The following is a 21,872-nucleotide window of genomic DNA, read 5'->3' as shown; positions in this document are numbered from 1 at the left end:
GATCAAAGCAGGAGATGGATCTTTATGTGAAGGCAGATGGCCAGCAGGAGTTGCTCATCCTGCCCACTGTCACACCTACTTTGTTGAATTACTGCTGGTCTCACATGTCAGGATTCAATCATGGCCATGGCAACTGTACATACTGTTGTCCATACAATTTCTCCATCTGTTTACATTTAATGTTGCCAACCCATCTGCACCAACAAGTCTGCTCACTAAAGGAAAAAAGAAGTGTTGAAACAGTTCAATCAACAGAAAGAAAAATGTAATAGCTATTTTGTTGTAGCTAAAATGAGCTAAATTGGCACATCAGCCTTTCAAATGTGAGAATTTGCAGTTTTTTTCCGTTATGTAACATTGTAAATTTAAAAAACTGTTTTTGGACAAAAAAATAAATATATTTGAGGAAACACTGGGTTCCAGGATACTGTGATGGAAATTTCAGACAAAGAAAGTGATCAAAATAAAAAATAAAGAAAAAATTATCAAATAATGACAAAAAGGAAATTTCAAGCTAAAAACCATCTCTCTGTGGTGTCACAATGGCCTTTCATTCAGAAAAAACAAATATATCTGGTGGAAAATATTAAGATTGCCAACAGCAGAGCAGGAAACGCCACATATTCCATCTCTGGATAGATTAACACTAATACAGAATATGAAAAAAATATCCTCAGTCATTGCAAGTACTGGTAGGATCTTAACCAATCTTTCTTGGAATGCACCTTCACGCAGATGTCCTCCTTTCTTGTTTGTGTGACCCATAGTCAACACTATACTAAAAACTATGTGTGCAAGCTCACAAACACAAACATCTACTCAACACACCAAACAAACAATCTGTCATTGGCAGGAAAATCCCATACAGAAGTCAGACCACACTAAACTTGCAGTCATGGGTCCATCCCGTGAGTTTACATACAGCATGTCCACACACTAGCTGAAAACATGAGCTCCTGGCCGTAGAGTAAATCCCATTGTCTTCTCTAGCTCCCATAATTGACAAAAATATATCCACTTTTACCTGAATGGAGCTGTTTGAGGCATTAGTGCACACAAACACATACTGTACAGACACAAACCGTCTCCCTCTATTGTTGGACTCGCTGTCGATTCACTGTGTTGAAATAGATTCAGGTCTTTGATGTATCATTGTTGTCAGTGCTAACCAAATCACTGCTGTGCATGAAAGGAACCCCCTCGGGTCTCCAAAAGAGACAGCAGACTTTCTTTTTCTCTACCTTTTCTCAGAGCCAGATACCCACAGAGGTGTTAAGAGTGAAAAGAGGAAAACATGGCTGCATGTTTAACAGGTCTTTTGTGTTGCTTAGCTCCACTTTTATTTTGCTGTTTTTGAACAAAAAGAATTTCATTCTTGTCATTTTTTTTTTCTGTTATACCGCTTCTTCCAGCTCAGAGCCCCTTTGTTACAACAAGGGTGTGTTTGAAATGTATCTTACAGAATTGAAAGTGCGTGCATTTTCCTCTGAGTGGAATCTTTTACCTTGTTCTGTTTGTGCTCTCACACCCAACAATGGAGACGCCTCAAAAGCCTCCTCAAAATGACATGACCGATTTTCCACCTCATTTCACCACAACAAACCTGCTGTGATACCGGGGCATTGTCGCTGTTCGCTTTTGTAGTGGCACAGCAATCCCGCTAGACATTTTGCTTCCACTGTGGCCCTTTTAACCCTGTTTCTGCTCTGCGTTTTGTCTCTGCGTCCACCCCAGGGCAGGAGAAGTGATAGTTGCCAGTGAGTGTATTGAATTGTATGGTAATAACGCTGTGAAAAGGGCACATGGTGCAGTTATGTCTCTAATGAGACATGGAGGAAGTGGGCTGACCTCTCCGACCGATGGGCTGCAGACATTCATCATCACTACAGCACACTGGCTGAAGGGGTGAGGCTGAGCAATGTGCCCTCTATTGGGAGAAACCCAACACTGCAGGAGAGCCGGAGGATTATTGTTAACCCTTTGAAACCTAAGCAAATTGGTTTGATTTCTTTCAAAAACACAGGAAGAAGTTACAAGTTATTAGTTACCAAAAAATTACATATACTTTAGCAAAACATAGGAAAGAGGAAGGGTTCATTCTAAAAATGACTGAAAAAGGGGGGGGGGGGATTGAGGGTGTTAACAAATAAACAAACAAAATAGACAGATAGATAAACAGATAGACAGTTAGATCAAATAGTTAACAATAATTACAATAATAACATAAATGTAGTTTTCTGCTTTTTTCCACTTTTTCAGAATTATTATTAACTTTTAATAATTTTTCAATCTTTCTCTCTCTCTTTAAAAAACAATTTGGAGGTCATTCTCTTGTTACCTTGTCATAATTTCTTACAATTTGTGGGACATTTCTTTCCAAGTTGCTTGTCGCCTTTTTAGCCATGTTTTCAAAAGAAATCAAACCAATTTGCTCAGGTTTAAAGGTTTAAATGGATGTGAAAGGCTTCCTAATGCAGCACAAGAAAACCGATGTTGGTTTCAAAGGGTTAAAGCGGGGGTTAAAAAAAGGAGAAAAGACGCAATAATAAAGACAACAGAAAAAGACAGATTAACCAGCGAGTGAAGGGGAGTTGTATTGTAGTGTTCAGCACTAAAGCCCTGATTGTTCGCAGCTTCATTGTAAAGCGTGACAGTGTGTTGCAGATAATTGATTTGGCTGTAATTGTACAACATAAGCGTAAACCACATAATCACTGCAGTCACTACCCCTGAGCCCAGCATGTTGTCAGGCAGCAGAGAAAACCCTACTGCAGCTCTGTAGCACTCACATTTTTCTCAGAGAAAGAAACTGAAAAAGGAAACGAGAGTGATGGACAGAACTGAGCTTATGCAAGTGACTGATACGCGTGGATCACAGCGACATCTAACATTACATTTACGTAATGTATAGAACTACCATCTACAGTATGGGTTGTTTGGGATGTTTACTCCCAGCAGTTTTTGCTTTTGATTTTTAACTTTGATGGTAAAGAAATGAATTTCAAAGAGCAAAAGTTTGTCTGCAAATTTGTGAACGGCAACCCACATAAAAAACATGATTAGAAAAGTGCAAAAATAACATTTTGCATGTAACAGTTAATTCATGTTTTTCTTGGTTGTGTCATCATAACTAATTTTGCTGGAACATTTGGCAATGCTTTTGATTTTGACTATCTAATAAATCTCAGAAAATCAGAATTCGGACTGGGGTTTTTCTACAGTAAAAAAGATCTTTTTCCCAGTAATATAAATATAGGACTGTTATGATTTTTAACTCATTTAGATACAAATTGGATGCAGAGGAAGGGTAATGATAATGTTGGAGAAGTGTCTAAAGGTCTATATAACCTCTCAGTGGTTTATTGAAAAACTATGACCAATACATTTTAAAGGATAAAGCTGCACTGCTTACATTTTTCTTACAGTCAACACATTAGGACGCCCCTAAAAATTGGGGGTTAAGATGCCTACTATGAACTGCAGCACTCTCTGGTTTAAATCCATAAGGGGATTCATGAACAGAACAAAACCAACAATAGGTGCATCTCCATCCATCTTAAGTGCAATTCCATTTTAGCCTTGTGTCAATTAAAGGTAAAAGTGACTTAGTGAAATGGAAAGAAATTCAGCCAATAAATGATGACATACAGTCATGACGTACCACTTGGAAACTGTACACTGTAAGCTTTCATCATCCTCCCTACATGGCTTTTAACACACCTTTATGCAAACAGGACTGTTACCAGAACTTTTCCAAGAACACAACATATGCATAATATTAGTTGCTCAAAAGTCATTTTCCATTGTGCAGTGTGATCTGTATAATTATATATTCATTGTTTTCCTTTGTTAGAGGTTTGACCAGCACTCTTTTAAGCATGTCATCTCATTGCACCCTCTTCTATAGTGGCACCTAACTTAGTGCAACTCCCAAATCTGCCTAACAGTAGTGGATGAAAAAGCACACCAACTAGCATTTTCTTTCACTGATCTTTTGAAAAATTAATTTGAAATTTGAACTTCATCTGAATGGAAACCTAACTAATCTGGTGAAGAGCCTGTCTCTCGATACTCCCCAACTTTCAGATTCTGACTGTGGTGCTCAGCCCTATGCCCGTTTCTTTTTACTAATGATGTAAATCTGAAAAATACAGGTCACAAATATAAGGTTTCATTTTTCTTAAGAAGGTTTAGTAATTTCCTTGGCATTGCAGTTTTTAGCATGCATTGTTCAAACAAGAGCAGACGTTGCATTCAGGGACTATTTTCAGCTGCAGATTAATACACATTTGGTACTCTTCAGAGTATTTAGAGCAGCAGGGCGGTGTACGTGGCATCTGACACTAAACTGCAGTGTCCCTGTTTATGGGCACTACAGTTAATTGTCAGATGTCAGATTGAAGAAACATGTTTTACAGTACAATGGTGTGCTGGATTGATGAGTTTTTTATTTTTTTATTTTTTTCTGACTGACACAGAAACTGAACCTAAGCGTTGTGTATTTCTTGGTGGGACCTAACTGTTAAAAATGTATTTCATGTAAAAATTGGAAGATGAAGCAGTCTTGTAGTACTTGAGATTGGTCTTAAGACCACTTTTTGTAGGTCACAGTCTTATCTTGGACTTAACCACATGTTTACTCTGTCTTGTCTTGGTCTCAAACAAACTTTTTTTTTTTCTGTGGGTGTTTTTATGGAAATGTTGATGTTTCGGATCAATGTGAGGAGTTCTTACAGTTTGCATGTTTCACATTGTGTCGTAAGTGTGCAAGGTGGTCTTGGTCTCTAGGTGGTCTTGACTACAACATAAGGAGGAAGTCACAATCCTATTTTCAACAGTGTTACCAATATCGCAAAAACCACCAACTGTGATGCACTGCACCCCAGTACCTGTATAATTCCTTTGTGTTCAAACAGAAATGTGTCTCAGCACCGCTCGTTGTGTGGCCAGATGCACACCGATATTCACCTCTGGGCGCACCGAGCCAAAACTTCTCAGTGGCATTTGGAAACATATTTAGTATAATTCAGAACATTACCCACTGAAACAGAAAAGCTTTTCCGCCTGACCCAGAATTGCTATTCAGGCTGTTTTCATCCACTCTGATTTTGAGCTTCCAAAACTGTTCTCCCTCATACTTTTCTACCAGAGTGGGTCCTTAAATCTGCACTTTGAAGTGAGGCGAGTGTCTGAAGTGTGAACACATAAGGGGGAGTTGGGGGAGTTTTAAATACAAGCTTGGCCAAAATATGTTCAAGGAAAACCTTGGATCTTACCCCTACCACCACCCTTCCGCATGCTCAGTTTGGGCTCTCTCCAAGCTTGTTTTAATTGTGTAACGACCGAACAACAAACATTCTGCTCAGAACAGAAATAAAACAAGTATACATTAAAAAGAACTTTAAAGTAGAGCCTAAGACACATCTATTTCCTTTTTGAATTGCCTTTAACTTTTGTCTTTACTGCCATCTTAAGAAGTGGTGTTACAAAACATGAATGTTTGAGCCACTTCCAGATCCCCAAGTGCGAATTGTATTTTTCAAAACAGCATGCATATCTGTGCGCAGTTGTTGGAAAAGGTGTTACATCGAGTTTTGACAGGGACAAAGAACACCTGAGGGAGAGGCAGCAGCTTGATCAAACCCTCACGCTCAGCAAATCAAATAAGTTTGGAGGATTTTATTTTGCATTCATTGTTTTTTCTGCTTTGTTTGCATCTCCATCAGCTGAGAGAAAATTATTTGCTTGGCCCTGGCAATCTCTGCAAGAGAAGCTCCATATTGCAACAGGAAAAAAATAAATTGCTTTTTTTTTTTGCCAACATCATGGTTCTGTGCGGATGTGAGAATGAATTTCAATTGCGCTGCGATTAGTTTCATATCAGATTGTCAGATGAGAGATATGTTTCGAGAAAAAAAAACATAAACCTATGCAACATCTGTACATGCAGTCATATCCTCTTATAAAATGTTTATTATACATTTTTTATTTTAACCTTATTAAATGCACAATGAATTCTTAGCTGCTGCTCTCTTGTTAATGGATAATTAAGACTGCTTTTCCTTCTGTTTTCCCTCTGACATTCTCTTTCCGCCTTCTTTAATATAATTATTCTTTCCCTGTCACTGCTGCTGCTATTTTCTCCTCGTCCCTTTTCAATCTTCTCTTTTCATTTTTCCTTACTGTAAAATCTGACAAGTTGATTTTGCTTACATTTATCTAAGAAACTTATTACCTTGAAAATTGTAAGTGAATACAACTGTCAGTTTTAATTTATTTTAATGTTTATCCAATCAAGTTTACTTAAAATGTAATTATATTTACTTAAAAGTAAAAGCTTACTTATAGTTTAATTAAATCAATCTTTCTGAGTTTTACAAACTTTAGTGAACCAAGTTTACTGTGTTACATATCTGTATTCTGTTGGTTACAAACTAGTCAATCATATTTGTATATTATAATGTTAAAAAAAAAACGGAATCATTGGTAAAACCCTCTTTGTCATGATCAAGTTAAGTCGACTAACTTGGTTTACTAAAGCTTAACACATAGACAGAACGGGGTAATTTTACTTGTCTTTTTTAAGTTGCAACAAATTCACAGAATTCAGTAAAGATAGATACATTTGAAGTAAAATTCACACGAGATATAAATCAACATAAATTAGGATTATCAGTTATATTGTCTTTCCTTTTTCAAGGCAATCGGTTTTCAAGATAATTTTAAATTAGATCTGCTTGTCAGGTTTTACAGTTCTCACGTCTCATATCCTTCAGTCATAGTCTCACTGTCTTCATTTCCCTCCTTTTTTCATACTTTTCTGTTGTTTTTACATTTCTCCATGGTATTATTTTTGCATTTTCCATCCTTTACCTAATCTATATTCCTACTACATTCTCATCCCTTTCGACTCCCATCTTGTTTCTGTCGTTATCCTTTGGCTCGCGCCTTTCTGACAGCAGCCTATCTTCCTTTACCTCTCCTGCCCTCCTCTCTTATCTAAATCCGCTCCTGACACACATCTTCTCCCTCTCTCCCCTTGCAGGGCGGAGGGAGCAGGCTACCAGCGAGTGCTGCAAGTTGACCTGGAGGTTAACGGGTTGATGGTGACTCAGGGGGGAAGGGAGGTGACGTGGCAGGTGGAGTATCCGCTCACCCGCACCCTGACCAGTGAGGTGCCGACTCTCATCCGCCTGGCGCCGCAGGACTTGGGTGGCATCGTGCCTCTAGCTATGGTGAGCAGTGGGTGGTTGAACTGTGAGAGTTGGTAGCTTGTGTGTATGCAGATAAGTGTTGAAATCATTCATTGTGGTATTTAAAAATGCCACAATGTATTGATGTATTGAATTCCAAAATGTATTGATGGAGATTAAGGCAGTAAGGCACCAAGACCAAAATACTTGGTTTTGATTGACAAGACAGCATGTGTTTTTTCAAAAATTTTGGCTATTTACATCAACACACAGAAGCAATATGAATAGGGATGCACATTATTGTATTTTGTTCATATGCAGATATTTTCTACCTCATTTTGGATGATTGTCGATGCAGATATATGCTAAACATATATGTACTCTGCAGACTTTATGTACTGCAGAGTACATAAAGTCTCTCCTACTACTACTACTACTACTACAACCCCTGATGCTCTCCCAAAACAATTCTGACAACAGCCATAACGAGGGTAAATTTGACCTATTTCAATTAAAGTCACATAATTAAAGTGTCATCTTGTAAGCCTGTCATATCGGCAGAAAAGTTCATTTCAGGCTGATGGCGACATTTCATTTTAAAGCCCTTATCTGCTGATACTGATGACGTGTCAATTTCATGCATCCAATTACTAAACATTTACAAGGAAAAGCAGAGTCCTTACATATAAGAAGCTAGACCAATCATTTTGACCAATCCTTTGTGGTAAAATACATAAAGTAAATACAATTTGTAACATTTCACCATTGAACCAACATCAACAACACAACAGAACCTGAATAAAAATTTTAGACCAAATATAAGTTAAGTCATGCCTTGGTTATAGGAAACGAGTGGACCTGTGAAGCATTCAGTCTTTTTCATTCCTTTGGCTCTATTTAAGCACAATATAAATGTTATAAAGACTATCGAAGTGCTGAGTTTCATGTTCAGGACATTTCACAAGCTTTTCACTATCTGTGCTGCTGGAGTGTCTTTCACCGTGTTCCTTAATTTCTTTGTGTGTTCCTACATTTTTCATTTGGGAGCACATGTACTCCTTGGGAGATAAGTTAGTTTAGAGCCCTAATGTTTGACAGCATTCACATCTTTATTGTGAAGCAGCCCCATGGTCCTAAAAATACAGACAAATGAGTCAACCGTCCTAAATTCAAGTGAGCATGCTTTTCAATTGCTGACAACAAGACTGAAGGCAAAAAGCAAAAAGCAGAGAAGACACCAATGTCTTCTGGCATCTAGCAGTCATACACATCAGAGGTCATTTGATGAAAATCTTTTTTTTTTCTAAATATCAAATAATATGGCTTTATTCCAGCTGTTGACTTTTCAATCCTCCTCAAAAATTGGGGGTCTATATAAAAAAGGGTCCATAATCCCTATGTTGAGGTGGGTAGAGATGGCACAGTCAGGTTGAGTTGAATTCAACACATTTTTCATTAAAATATAGTGACTCAAAATGTGCTCTACAAAACAGTTCACTGGACAAACAACCAGAAAATATGGAGCTAGCCAAGGTCGGATATGTTCGTGTATGTCAAAAACGCGGACAATATCCACAGGAATACACAATGCATCATGAAGGATCCTATCTTGGCATATCTCTGTAAACGGACAAAATTAGACCCTGAAATATCCAGAATAAGGATACTCATTCGATGTAATGTACATATAACATCCCACAATGTAATCTGCTTAAGAGCTGTGTCAGATCTTTTTTATATATTCCCAGCATCTTTGAAGGATCCTGTTTCAGATATCACATATAAATGTACCTGATACCAGGCGGATATGATTCCATATATTTAACGCATCTCTGATATCCTTAAATATACATATAATATGCTGAATTCAAATCTGCTAAAGATCTTTGTCACATTTTTCATATATTTACTGCATCTTCGATGTATCCTCTTATAGATATCAGATATAAATGGACCTGATACCCGAGAGATGTAATTTCATACTTATAGTGAACCTCTGATATCCTGAATCTGTTAATGAGCTTTATTAAATACATCTTTGACACATCCTGTTTAATAGCTAGACAGAGATAGAGAGGTAAAACCAGAGATAAGGGATAGTTACAGAGATGAGAGATGGATAGTCATGGCACGGCGGCCACGATTAATAATCAAACACATCGGTTAGCACGGCGGCCAACCAAAAACTCAACACAACCTTAAAGAAAATAAAAATTGGCCCTTACTATTCGTAGATCTAGTTTGGCAGCAGTAGCTCAGTCTGGTGTGGGAACCAGAGGGTGCTGGGTTGGAGTCCAGAAGTCCAGCGTGGACCATGTTCCCGAGTGTTGACTGGTAGAAAGACAAAGAATAAGGAGATATAGAGGGATATCATGGCACAGTGGCCAAAAACACAACACCGACATGAAAAATAAAAATGGCACTTACTTTTTGTAGATCTTGCTGGGTGGTTATAGCTCAATCTGCAGGGACTTGACGTGGAAACTGGAGGATGGTGTCCTTGAGCAAGGCACTGAAGCTTTAATTGTTTGGAGCTCTGAGCATGTGTTAGCTCCATCAGTCTGTCATCTCTCTACAACTAAAACATGTCTATAGGTCCTGTGTGTGTATGTGTGTGTGTAATGAATAATAACAGAATGTAATATTCAGTTTCTACAACTATTGTATCATATAGATCTAAACTAATAGTTCCAAGATAGACAACAGAAAGGCATGGCATGGTGGTCGTGACAGATAATCAAATCACCCAAACACAACACAAATTGCCACCTCAGCATTACTAGGTTCTATCTGACATTTTTGTGTTCAGGTATAATTCTTATTCTGTTAAAACTTATTAACACAATGTGAGGTGTTTCATGAAATTATATGTATTTGCGGACTCTTGATTTAGAAAAGAAAAAAAGGTTATTTTATATTCTTTGTTATTTGGAATGCAAAACTTAAAACAAAGCTCAAAATCCCAAAACTGCTCAGAAGGCGAATAGAAACTCATAATTCTAAGGTGGCAAAATGTGAATGACGCTTATATCTCACAGCAGATAGAGAAGATATAGACAGATAGTCAGGACACAGCAGCCATATAGTCAAGGCACGGCGGCCATATATAGATAAAGAGGGATGAGGAATAAATATAGACAGAGACAGAGAGGTAAAACCAGAGATAAGAGATAATTACAGAGATGAGAGATGGATAGTAATGGCACGGCGGCCACAATCAATAATCAAACAGATCTGTTGGGACAGCGGCCAACCAAAAACACATCACAGACTTAAAGAAAATAAAAATTGGCCCTTACTATTTGTAGATCTAGTTTGGCAGCGGTAGCTCAGTCTGGTGTGGGAACCAGAGGGTGCTGGGTTGGAGTCCAGATGTCCAGCGTGGACCATGTGACAGAGTGTGGACTGGTAGAAAGACAAAGAATAAGGAGATATAGAGGGACAGTCATGGCACAGCAGCCAAAAAGGCAACACAAGGCAGACATGAAAAATAAAAGAAAGGCACACAAACAACTTTTTAGGTTATGGCTTTTGAGTTTAACAAACAAGTGAAGAGAGGCTCTCAATGCCAGCTGACGGGAATGCGCATCAGGCACACTGAACGTGAACAACCCCCCAAAAAAAACTTATAAATGAAATGACATCTGGTCCTCGATGAGTAGTCCCATGCAGTAGGGCTTTAGACAAACATAAAAACAACACTTACTCTTTGAGGATCTTGCTCAACTGCAGTAGCTCAGCTGTAATGGCATGGATTCCGCCAGCTCACTTTTCAACCATCTGTAGGATATAGATGAAAAGAACTTTTTAAATACTTTTTAAATCTATAAAACACAATTCATTTTAACTGAAAAAACAAAATTAAATTTTAACTATTGTAAATGCGACAACTTAAATTGTTTGGTTGTAGGTCGTACCAGAGTGTGAGTCCTGATATCTATGGCTATGTGAAAGATAAAATTGTATACCACTGGATTTTTCAAGCTAGCTATAAGCTCCTTTGTCTTGTTTTTTGGGGTACGGGACACTTAACCTTGTATTTCTAAGAGATTTGACTATAGATAAATATTACAACATTAGCAACTTTGACAAATTAGTTTAATTTTAAACATGTAATCCCTTACATGCTTGTGTAAAGATCTGTACTCGACCATAGATGATCCTATTTTTTGGCCAGCTGAGACAGTATTGCAGATCCGTGAATATGTCAAACAGATTTCTTTGTATCTGCAGTTGCCTGAAAATCTGTTGATGGTATTTTTCCAGATCTGCGATCTTTGTGATATACAAATATGTCACAGATACATTATGTGGAAAACACCATATTTATGGATCTGCTACGGATCAAATCTTCCAGGATACTCTCCGAAATGTTATGGATATGTGACAGATCCAAAAACGTGCATACTGTTGGATCTTTCCGGTTACAGGACCTTTTCGTCCAGTGGCTGAGCAGAATGTTGGAGGGATAAACACCCTCAAATCAAAGCTGCAACTATCACAAACAGAGAAAATGGTGTGTGAATGGCAGAGTGAATCAAGCAAACCTCAAACAATGTTTAAGGATGGTAGTTTGGGCTGTAACTAGGCAACAGCTTCTTCCACATGTTGCAGAGCAAATACTCATTACATTTATCCAAGGAGGGACAAAGACGGCAAACAAACACAATGTTTCCATTTAAAGGCCATATTTCCCCGCAGTATGAAGAGAAAATTATTGAACTCTATATTTGATATTGGGAATGTAAGCAGATAATCTTCTCAAGGACTAACAATGGAGCCATCCCTCTGCTTTATGTCAAGGGCTTCTTGGTTTCTACATCATGAATTATTTTCTCATAACTACGCAGCTCATTGTGGATTGCCCTTTGTCGTAAGCATTTGCCCTTTGCATGGCACAGTAATGAGTGTTTAAACCATTTATTGATAGTGATAGAATAAACTAACAGCATTACTATTATCAATTGGTCCCCTAAAAGGCCAGGCATAAGTGTTTTTAACACCAAGCTTGTTCATTTCAGTTGTCAGTAATTTGGTTAATACAGCTTTCAGACTTTGCTGACGGAAAACTTAATTGACTTTGGATTTAGATGGTCCAAACATGGATGAATTGGCAAGTGGTTTAAGATTGCTATTGTATTATGATAATGACGATGTAAATTGTTTTTCCCAAATGAAAAGAAAACCATTCAGTATGCTGCAAAGAGATAAGACTAGTTTTAATTTTCCTCACAGATAATGGCCACGTAAAAAAAATCCAACGCCCGTGAGCACTTAATAAACTGTTACTATGACAATTTGGTGAGGCGGCAGTTCACAGCTTATTTATGGTTCCTGGTCAGTAAAATAGCCTTTAGACTTCAACCACATTGTTAAACTTTTAATGTCTTTTTTGAAAGTGATCAGCCTTCTTTTTCAATGTTGAAATTATAGATTTTTGTTTAATGCATAAAGGGAAAAGCAATCAATAAAGTATTTAATTAGAAATGCAATACAAATTTGACATACTGCATTTTGAATAAACTTCGTTTAACTAGATTTACCAAATAAAAAAAAACAGTACATAACCTAAATGTTGACTATGATAACCACATATGTACATTATTTAATTGAAAGTCACAGTGGAAATATATGGGAAACTGTGGCAACAATAATGATAATAACATAAGACAAAGATACTGCACAATAACTTCACTTGAGTCCAAAATAAGCTGGACAAAGCAATTGAGATAAAGTGTAAAAAAAAGTCTCTTGAGACCAAGTTATATTCCCTGACAGCAAAGTCTCAGTTATCTTTAGTCTTTTAGAGATTTGAGCATTGATTTGAACATTTAATCACCAACTTTATTGCTGAAATTTAGGGCCTTGTCAAATGAGCGTCTTCGACAGAGGTTGCAGAGGCTTACAGAGTGGCAAGTGTATAGAGTTTATTGATAATTTAATAAGAACATAAACCAGTTAAATGTTTATCTGGTGCATCAACAGCAGAAACAAAGAACTGCATCGCAGCTCAGCTACACAATAAAAAAAAAAAAAAAAACTCCGGTAAAGAGGCAGACTGTTGTATCCTCACTCAGTATTCAGCTAGGAACTTGCTTTAATGTTTTTTGACCAACTCACAATCATATAAGATGGTAAGTGACTGGGTCACTATTCTAATGGTGAATAAGAGTGACTAAATGACTATGGAAATACATACAATAGAAGATAGAAGTAGAAAAATATATTTTCTGTAGTTTTCTATGTGACTGTCTTGTAGAGATCCATCATCTTAGGGTTTGTGGAGGTAACTGCAGTGCAGTTTTATCTGAAAGAAATCGGGAGCCCATGCAGGGCAACCCCCCTTTCCCTCAAAACTTGATGAGCATTTTTGCAGGAAGGTGGGTTGATTTACTGATATGGGAAGATTCTGCACTGTAAAAAGTGAAAAAAAGTGTCATGATGACATGCTTTAATAAAAGTTAGACAATGTAAAAATTTGGCCTGGAAGTTTGTCTAACTTTAACAGACTTTTCTGTTAACGTACTGTTAAAGTTAGTAATTATTTTACATTATCACAACTTTATTCTATTTTATTAAAGTTGTACTTTCCATTTTTTTTGCTAAGTAAAAGTAATTCAGAATCACACAGTGCAACAATCAGGTTAAACCCTGACACAGCAGGCTTTTGTACAAGCTGGCACTTGAATACCATTGATATTTCTTATGTTGTTGTTGTACGCAAGCACTGAGATGTCCAACCTGATGTGTCCATCACAACTTAAGAAAACTTTTGTACAAACTGTTTGATGTGTGATGTGATTTGCTGTTAGCATTTTAATCTTTTGATGCTAACTGTGCCTCATTCCTCTGTAGCTGTTTTCATTATTATTTAGCATTTACACAAGATTGTTTTACTAATCATCTAGTAGATCGTACCTCTAAATAATACATGTTTTTAAAGACAGATGAGTCAGAGTCAACAAATAATTTGATTAAACTCTGTCAGTAGTTGACATCAATCTCCACCTTTGCAGCAGAACTCGTAGGTTGACACCAATCATTGCTGGCACTCCACAGTGCTCGTCTGTGTACAGAATGCCAGACACCTCTGTTCAGTAAAACTCATCTCTGTGATCGCTTCTGGCCTACACTCCCACAGAGAAGCGCACATGCACACACTCCTACAACATCTTCCTGCTAAACTTGAAACACATGAGCCATTGCTGTCTTGACTTGACAGCTGCTGTAAACTGTCCTTAGAATGACTCAGTGAAACTGTGACAAGAACACTAATGGCAGTAATGGAGAAAGGCTGAAGGTAAAAATAAATAAAAGAGAGGAAGAAGTACAAAAACCGAGTTGGAAATACAGCAGCTGTAGACAGGAAAAAAGAGGGTGAGAGGTTTGGCCAGTCTGCCAAATAAATTGTTGCCAGAGGGCTATTTCTCAAACTTAAGACATGCAGGCTCCCAATGACTACAATCACTGCATATAAGCAAAAAAAAGTGCTGAATATTTATCCTGTAGCAACAGACACAGCCCAACATTTAAGGACAGATCTTTTCCAGGATCATTTGTGTTGTAGTCTAATCGTTGAGGCTAGATATAGAGGCTGGATATTTTAGAACGCTAGTTCAATGTCAAATACGCTGCAAAAAAACATTTTCCCTAACAGGTAATTCAAGATTCACTTTAAACTTTAATTTCCTCTGAAAATGAGAGGAGAATTCTGGCACTGAGATCAAATAATACACTTGTTCTTGAATTCAGTCCCCCTTGTCTTGGAAATATGTAATATATCATTATCTCCAAACAGAATAGAATAAGAGATAATGTCAGGAAATGACACTTTATATTGGAACATTGTAAGTGGATTTGTATTGGAAAGAGGTTGAAACTTCAATCAATGGGGAGAAGTGCATTTCGAGGATTCAATAACAGAATCAATGGTTTGTTCAGATGAAAAGATTTTGTAGTGTTTCTGGCAGAGAGTCTGTTACCTCCAGTGCTTCTCTGGTTCAGACAGTAACATACTCTTTGAATTCTTTAAATCAATAGATTTAATAGCCCCAAAACTTTTTTCTCTTACTGGACCACATGCCCTGTACATTATTGAAATATAACAAACTCACTGAATTTAAGCTGTGAAAGCTGCCCAGGGTTTTCCACATATTTGTGGTGGGCCACCACAACTAAATCATTCTCTGTCAATGACAAAGGTGTTGGGATGGACTGTTAATTAGGAGCGCTACTGCAATATATATACAATTATGTTATTTTTAGCAAACTCGGGGCAGAGACATACAGCAGAATGGCAAGTGCATTTAAAGTGAAACTTAACTGTTCATTCTGCTCGGTTTACAACTTTGCTTTCACTTACAAGTATCTACAAGCAGCTCCTCTTATCCACTGATGTGATCTGATCATCTGTAATCTATGGTCCACCCTGCCAGGGACATACTGCTGCAGAGGAATAAATTAAGTAATGGAAACTTCGCCTGCTGTGCTGCTTTCACAGACCGGCAATTACATTGGATCGGTATATATTGCGAGTGATGAGAGGAGACATGGCAGAGTTCTAAAACTGTGCCAATATCACAACATTTTGTATTTGAAGCCGACGAGAGAGGTGCGCTAACTGGCTGCAAGCATCATTTTGAGGTGAACTCTCGGACACCATTTCCATTTATTTGTCGCTCACTTCAAAAGCGCCGTAATAGACAAGCAATGGCTGATTCATGAAATAAAATAAGGAATTATCTAAAACAATACCTACTTATTTCGCGACAAAAACCAAAATACAGTGGCAGCTGACTGGAAGATGATCACCAGGGCACAAAAAGTTTAAGGTAAATGATTATTGCTAAAAACAAGCAAGGCCACTTGCTGTTGGCTATATTGAATGTCATTCCCAGTAATTATCACAATATAAAACATGTCCTCTGACTTAAAAAAGTAGAGTTACAAACATTGGGAGATAGCAAGTAGGCTACCTTGCCATCTCTTAGGTGGTTACATCTCCAGTCTAATCTCAAGCCCACATCTGATAGCTACATGGTTTGTTTACATGACATGACAAAAGTGCATATTTATTGGATCAGTGTGAACAGAGAGCTGTTGGTTTGCTATGTTATGTGAAGTGGGAGACCTGGTAAAATTTGGTTTACCAGTCTGGTCTGATTTTTGGCTTAAAATCAAACCAATTTGACCATTTTCAAAGTGAACATTACTAAAATATTATAAACTGAAACTGTGAATGCCATCCCAAAAACAACTGCCTGTCTATGATATTCTGCCAAAAAAGCAATATCATCAATTCAGAACCAACAAGGAGGATGGAAGCAGGATGGTGAAAGTGTTTCATTCCTAAGCTTAAAAGACAGTACATGCAGAGAACATGCCAACCGAGGGACTTTCACTGCATCCTCCCATGAATTTTTGATCTCCATCTCTTGCCATGCTGCATCTCTCTTTCGGCTCATTAGAAGAGATAGTACGGCCCCCATAGCTCCTTACAGTACATCCCAAATGCTATCATTAGCATTTTATTCATAGCCTCTGAAACAACTCACTCCGTCTCAAACTCAATAACATTAGCTTTGTTCCCACAGTCCCATAACATTATAATCAGAGCCATTAGCAGAAAGCTCAATTTTTTTTTTTTTTTATGGTCACGGGTGAGCGCCTTTGTCGAGAATAATTAGAGTTTGGCCAAATGCAGCTTTCTCCATATTGACTCAGCAACAGACGAGAGTGATGGACTGAAGCAGCAATGACAGCACAATTTGTTAGAAGTTGTGTCCTCTACAGTCACAGACCAACAAATAAGTCAAAACAGAGAGCAGTCCTCATATCTGTAATTTACACACATAGCGCTATCGCAGCATCAGGGCCAGCCAGAGGAATTCAAGCAGGCTGTCATCAGTCACACTGTCACGCTGTCAGGAACTGTATTTGGAAATGGCCCGGCAGAGCACTAATAGGCTGTGCAGTGAGGCTATCCACCAGCATGCTAAGTGTCCTCAAGGCAGCATTAGCCATCTGCATGTGGCCATAATGCCCCTTATAGCTTAATTAAGTCCTCTTGTGTATATATGGGCCTCTGATTCACTGCTATATGTTTCTCCTGTGCATTTTGAGAGCATTAATTCTCCCCTTTACGCTCTTACCCCTGGTGTATTAAGCCTTATGCATCAAGTGCGTTCCTTATCTCTGCTCTTGGTTATCCTATATACTGCAAGTCTGAGAGAGAGACAGAGAGATAGACGGAGAGAAAGATTAAAATAAGAAAACTTAGTTCAACCCAACAACAATTTATTTTAGAAAGCTGTGTTTTTCTTTTTGTGCGTCTCTCTCCCAGACTGATACCACAGTGAGGCTGATACCAGCAGTATTTGTTTAACATAAACCAATACAATTTTTTTGATAAGCATCCCTTAGATAATGGTGACACTATTTCTAAAATACCTCAAACTTATCGTTGGCATTTCTGCACTGCTTGTCTTACTACCTTCCTTTTCACTTACTGACCAATATATTATCTTATATTTATATTAGGGCTGTAAATGACAATAGTCTTCACTGTTGATTAATGTGCTGATTATTTTCTTGAGCAATGAATTAATCATTTGGTCTATAAAACAAAGAAAAGGGGCTGCAACTAGCTATACTTTCTTTAGCAATTAATCTGTCAGTTATTTTCTCAATAATCAACTGGTTGTTTTGTTTATAAAATGTGAGAAAATGGTATCAATCAGCGTTTCCACTGGATGGGTACCTAAAGGGTCAAATTTTTGGTAGGGCCACTGACCAAGCACAGGTTTTTGATAAGTTGGAACAAGAATGTGATGGACTACAGCAAAAAATAATGAGTGAATAATAATAATAACAAATAATAAAGTGACTGATTGATTATCAATATAGTTCCATTAATGTCCTGCTGATTTCCTTAAATCAACAAAGTGTTTCAGCCCGAATTAACCGTTTTTACAAGCTATGAGCACAACATGGATAAATGAATCATATCTTAAGTTAGATGGGTAACTTGTAAGCAAATAGTTTCTTATATACAAGTCCTGCACATATGAAGCAACATTAACATGAACTCTAAGTCACATTTCTGTCCACCTGATAGCTGTAAATCTATCATTACGAGAACATGTGCTCATAAATGTGAACATCCACACTCAGTTTGGATTCCTACACACATTAGAAACACAAAGCTTGCCCCTGCCAAGCTGCCTTTGAGCAATTCAGACAACCCTTATTTGCTCCTCTGCAGTCGGAGTACGAGCCATGGCACCTTCTAAGTGTGCTTGTTCGTAACTGTGGGCATGAGGCAGTGTTGCAGAGGAAGAGCAACACTCCCTGGGTGAATAACACACACACTGTGTTCATGTCTTCTGTGCTGCATTCACACAAACTTTATTTCACTCCTGCCACCCAACATCTCTCTCTTCCCTCTCTGGCCCAGGATGCAGCTTCTATGTATGTCAGTCAGGCTTTACTTTGAAGCTAAGCCTGTCCATTCTGTAATTTGTTGTTGTGTGTTTGTTTATTTTTTGCTGGCTTGCCTTCCATCACCCTTTCCCCCGCTCTGTCAGTCTGGCTTGAGAGTCTTCTCTTCGGCCTGCTGGGGCCAGGGTTCAGCACAGCGCAGCTTGGCTGGCTTATTCTAATCAAATGGCCCCCAGAAACAGGAGAGGAGCCCTCAGAATATGGACAGGCTTTATCAGGGGCAGCCGATTTACCACCGCTGACTTTGGCATTTCCTCTGCGGATGTTAAAGAGTGAGAAAGTATGAGAAGGGAAAAACAAGGCAGGCTTAATATTTAATCTCACTAAAAGTATTCAGAGCTACACAATAACAAAATCTAACAGATTGTCAGGCCAATAAGTTACGTAATAAGTCAATATCTAATTAATGAGGGGAGTATAAATCACCGCAGGTCCTGATTTAATAATCAATAATAGTATTTCTTACTCCTGGTCATGGCAAAATGCCCCCAAACTGCCCCCAACTCTTTATTTGCAAATACTGCAATTACAGCTGCTTTGCCAATTGTGTTATATCAGTGGAGACACACAGTTGATTATTCAGCTTTTTTTAAATTAAGATTCAACCAACATTCTTTTTTTTTAAGTGTACGTGCAAAAGGGACAAGATCCTGCAAATGATTCTGTAAATGAGGTATATTTTATTTATCCACACTCAACACTTCAAAGTTCTCTGTAATTAAAAAAGTTCAACACATAAAATGACTGACATCTTCCTCATTCATGGAAAAAAGAAAAAGTAATTTTTTATCTTTTTCTGCCCTGTTCTATCGCATACCTCGTCATTTCACTTATCAGCACCTTGCTCCAGCTTCTCTCGACGTCGCACTGCAGAATAACTTGGCTCCTGTGCCTTTTTCCCAAACCATAACCATAAAAAGATTATATTCTATGAACACTGCTCTCCCCTGCTGTTGTATCACCATTTCTTTTTTTTTAAAAATCCTTTAGAGGTGTTGATTCCCCTGCCCTTGCTTTCATTTTATCTCCCGCTATAAGGCTGTGAGATGTTCGGATGTACCCGTATGTGAGTGGCAGGAGGGACACTGTATAGATGCTGTGGGGAATAGACTTTTTTATTGATAATTGATATGAAGTGAATAGCTGAGAGTGCTGCAGTGGCAATATAAATCCAACTCACAAGCGCTGTAGGCCGACACAGCACAGGACCTGTGAGGTTACAGTCAATCACAGCTGGTTAGTGAATGGTGGAGCTGTGGTTCTTTGTGGGTCTGAGGCATCTGTTCAGTCAATGAATAATAAATTGCTGGCCAGTGTTAAGCAGTGTTTACTGAGGGCCCTGATAAGCTAAACATATCTCCCATGTCTCCCTGTCTTTTCCCTTTCTCCCCTCTTGAGCTTACAATACACAGCCTCTGATACAGGATAAAATGTAGCGATGCTTCACACACATATAGTTGGGTACACGTCTGCTTCAACAACATGTATGGATTTGTTGTTGCCTTTTAGTTCTGGTTAAGTTTGTGTTCACAAACAAAAGCTGCATGCCGTAAACATGATAAATAAGGTAAATGCTGAGTAGACAGCAACTGTCATTGGCATCATTATTGCTACACAGAGCCAGCAGTGACTTCTAGCAACTACATTAATATACAACTAACTTCTGAAGAGCAAATATGTTTTGAGGGAAATGTAATGCCTGGCAAATTCTGCTTTCTATTAAAAGGCTGTTTTTATGCACTGTTCATACTTTTCTACAAAAGATAATGCACCCAAAATGTACAAATACCTCATGATCATAAGTAATGCATAGCCCACGTATTTTCAACACGATCTTATGCCAAGTCATCACATATTGCCACTTTGTCAGTGGAATTTTGCATCTATATATTACACTGTAGGTATTGTCCTGCATCTGCTGTTGATGTTCTGGGATACCAGACTCTCTGTTACAACCTGACGCAGTACAGCGGCGTTTTAGGTTCTGTCTGGCCATGTTATCAACTGATGCCGCCCGGCGCCGAATCAAACTGCCATGCCAGGTACCATCTGGCTGATCAGCGATATATCATAACACTGTTTAAAGGTTCCATTCTGCAGTTTTACAAACTGATGCCACCCGACGGCATATGACACTGCCGCGAAAAGTGGCTTTTGGCATCGGTATCTTATGCCTATTACTGACAAAGCGGAGCTATTTGATGACTTCGTAATAAGAACGGGCTTTGGAAGGCTGCGTTAACAAGACCATGCGCTGATTGGAGTAGATGAGGAAGCGGCCCAGTAAGGAGGCAGGTTAGGGCAGTGGGTGGATCACAAAACAAAGGGCTGTCACTGGGACTTTCACTCTGGTAGACTGGTGTCCAAAACCACCGAACTCTGACTGATCTTTGAGTCATTTATGTTAACGTTGTCACCTTGTTTCTTTTTGTTTAACCTAGCCACAATACATTTTCTTGCCTAAACCAAACCAGAGTCCCACCTTTATAGATTGTTTCCTAGTCTCCTTCTGATTGGCTAGTGTGTGCTGCCTTCATTGGTTATTAATAAAGCAGGAAATTGGAGTTTAGTTGTCCGTGCTCTCTGTGCCTTCTCCGCCTCTCAAGTTCAGGCAGAAAGTAGAAGAACTTGATGGTTGAAAATCTCTAGGCTATTAATTCACTTTCTGAAGGTCGCCGTCGATTTTCATCCGCTCTCCAGAAATCACACACACAAAAACAAAAACTATTTAACTAGTCACCTAGTTAAATCGGTGTGTCAGCACAGCTGGTTCGACGGGATGTACCTGCAGTAGTTAACTTAGGTTACGGTGCTGCCCTCCAGTGTCTGACTCCTGACTCATTTCACAACACGACGCTTTTAAATACACCTGCTAAGCCTCTATAGGCAACGACATTAAGACTTAAGCCCCAAAAAACTACCTCAAAACTAATAAAACTAATTAAAAATATCTGAATAAATAATATATTTTAACAAAAAACAACACCCATATGTACATATTTATCAATCTCTGGATATAACCTGACAGGATTGGTCGTGGTTAGAATAAGAATGGCAGGGTAAGCCAATGAAAGGCAGAGTAGGTCAGAGTAGGGAGTATAAGTGAGTATAAGTTCTTAATGGCTCTCATACAAAAGCAATATTTTTTGGACAATGTCATAGATTGTGCTAAATTTTTTC

At 38.3% G+C, this 21,872-nt stretch overlaps 1 protein-coding gene and 1 long non-coding RNA gene across 2 annotated transcripts in view; one reads left to right on the top strand and one right to left on the bottom strand.

Moving 5' to 3' along the window:
• LOC148186209 (uncharacterized) overlaps nt 1-21,872 on the bottom strand; it is a 132,220-nt gene that overhangs the window by 37,558 nt on the left and 72,790 nt on the right. Inside the window, exons 2-5 of the long non-coding RNA XR_015775191.1 lie at nt 10,900-10,973; nt 10,493-10,598; nt 9,621-9,692; nt 9,419-9,524 (exon numbers count right to left, since the gene is read on the bottom strand). This is a non-coding gene — a long non-coding RNA (uncharacterized LOC148186209). The remainder of the gene's footprint in view (nt 1-9,418; nt 9,525-9,620; nt 9,693-10,492; nt 10,599-10,899; nt 10,974-21,872) is intronic.
• The window catches only part of LOC121960000 (transmembrane protein 132C), a 190,105-nt gene that overhangs the window by 132,388 nt on the left and 35,845 nt on the right, over nt 1-21,872 (top strand). The window contains exon 5 of the mRNA XM_042509583.2: nt 7,046-7,235. Coding sequence (XP_042365517.1) covers nt 7,046-7,235 — 190 coding nt within the window. The remainder of the gene's footprint in view (nt 1-7,045; nt 7,236-21,872) is intronic.

The sequence above is a fragment of the Plectropomus leopardus genome, chromosome 20 (assembly GCF_026936395.1).
Source record: "Plectropomus leopardus strain MGB_pleo_1.0 chromosome 20, ASM2693639v1, whole genome shotgun sequence".
Taxonomy (NCBI): domain Eukaryota; kingdom Metazoa; phylum Chordata; class Actinopteri; order Perciformes; family Serranidae; genus Plectropomus; species Plectropomus leopardus.
The sequence above is the reverse complement of the archived record's forward strand: the minus strand, read 5'-3'. Positions and strand labels throughout refer to the sequence as shown.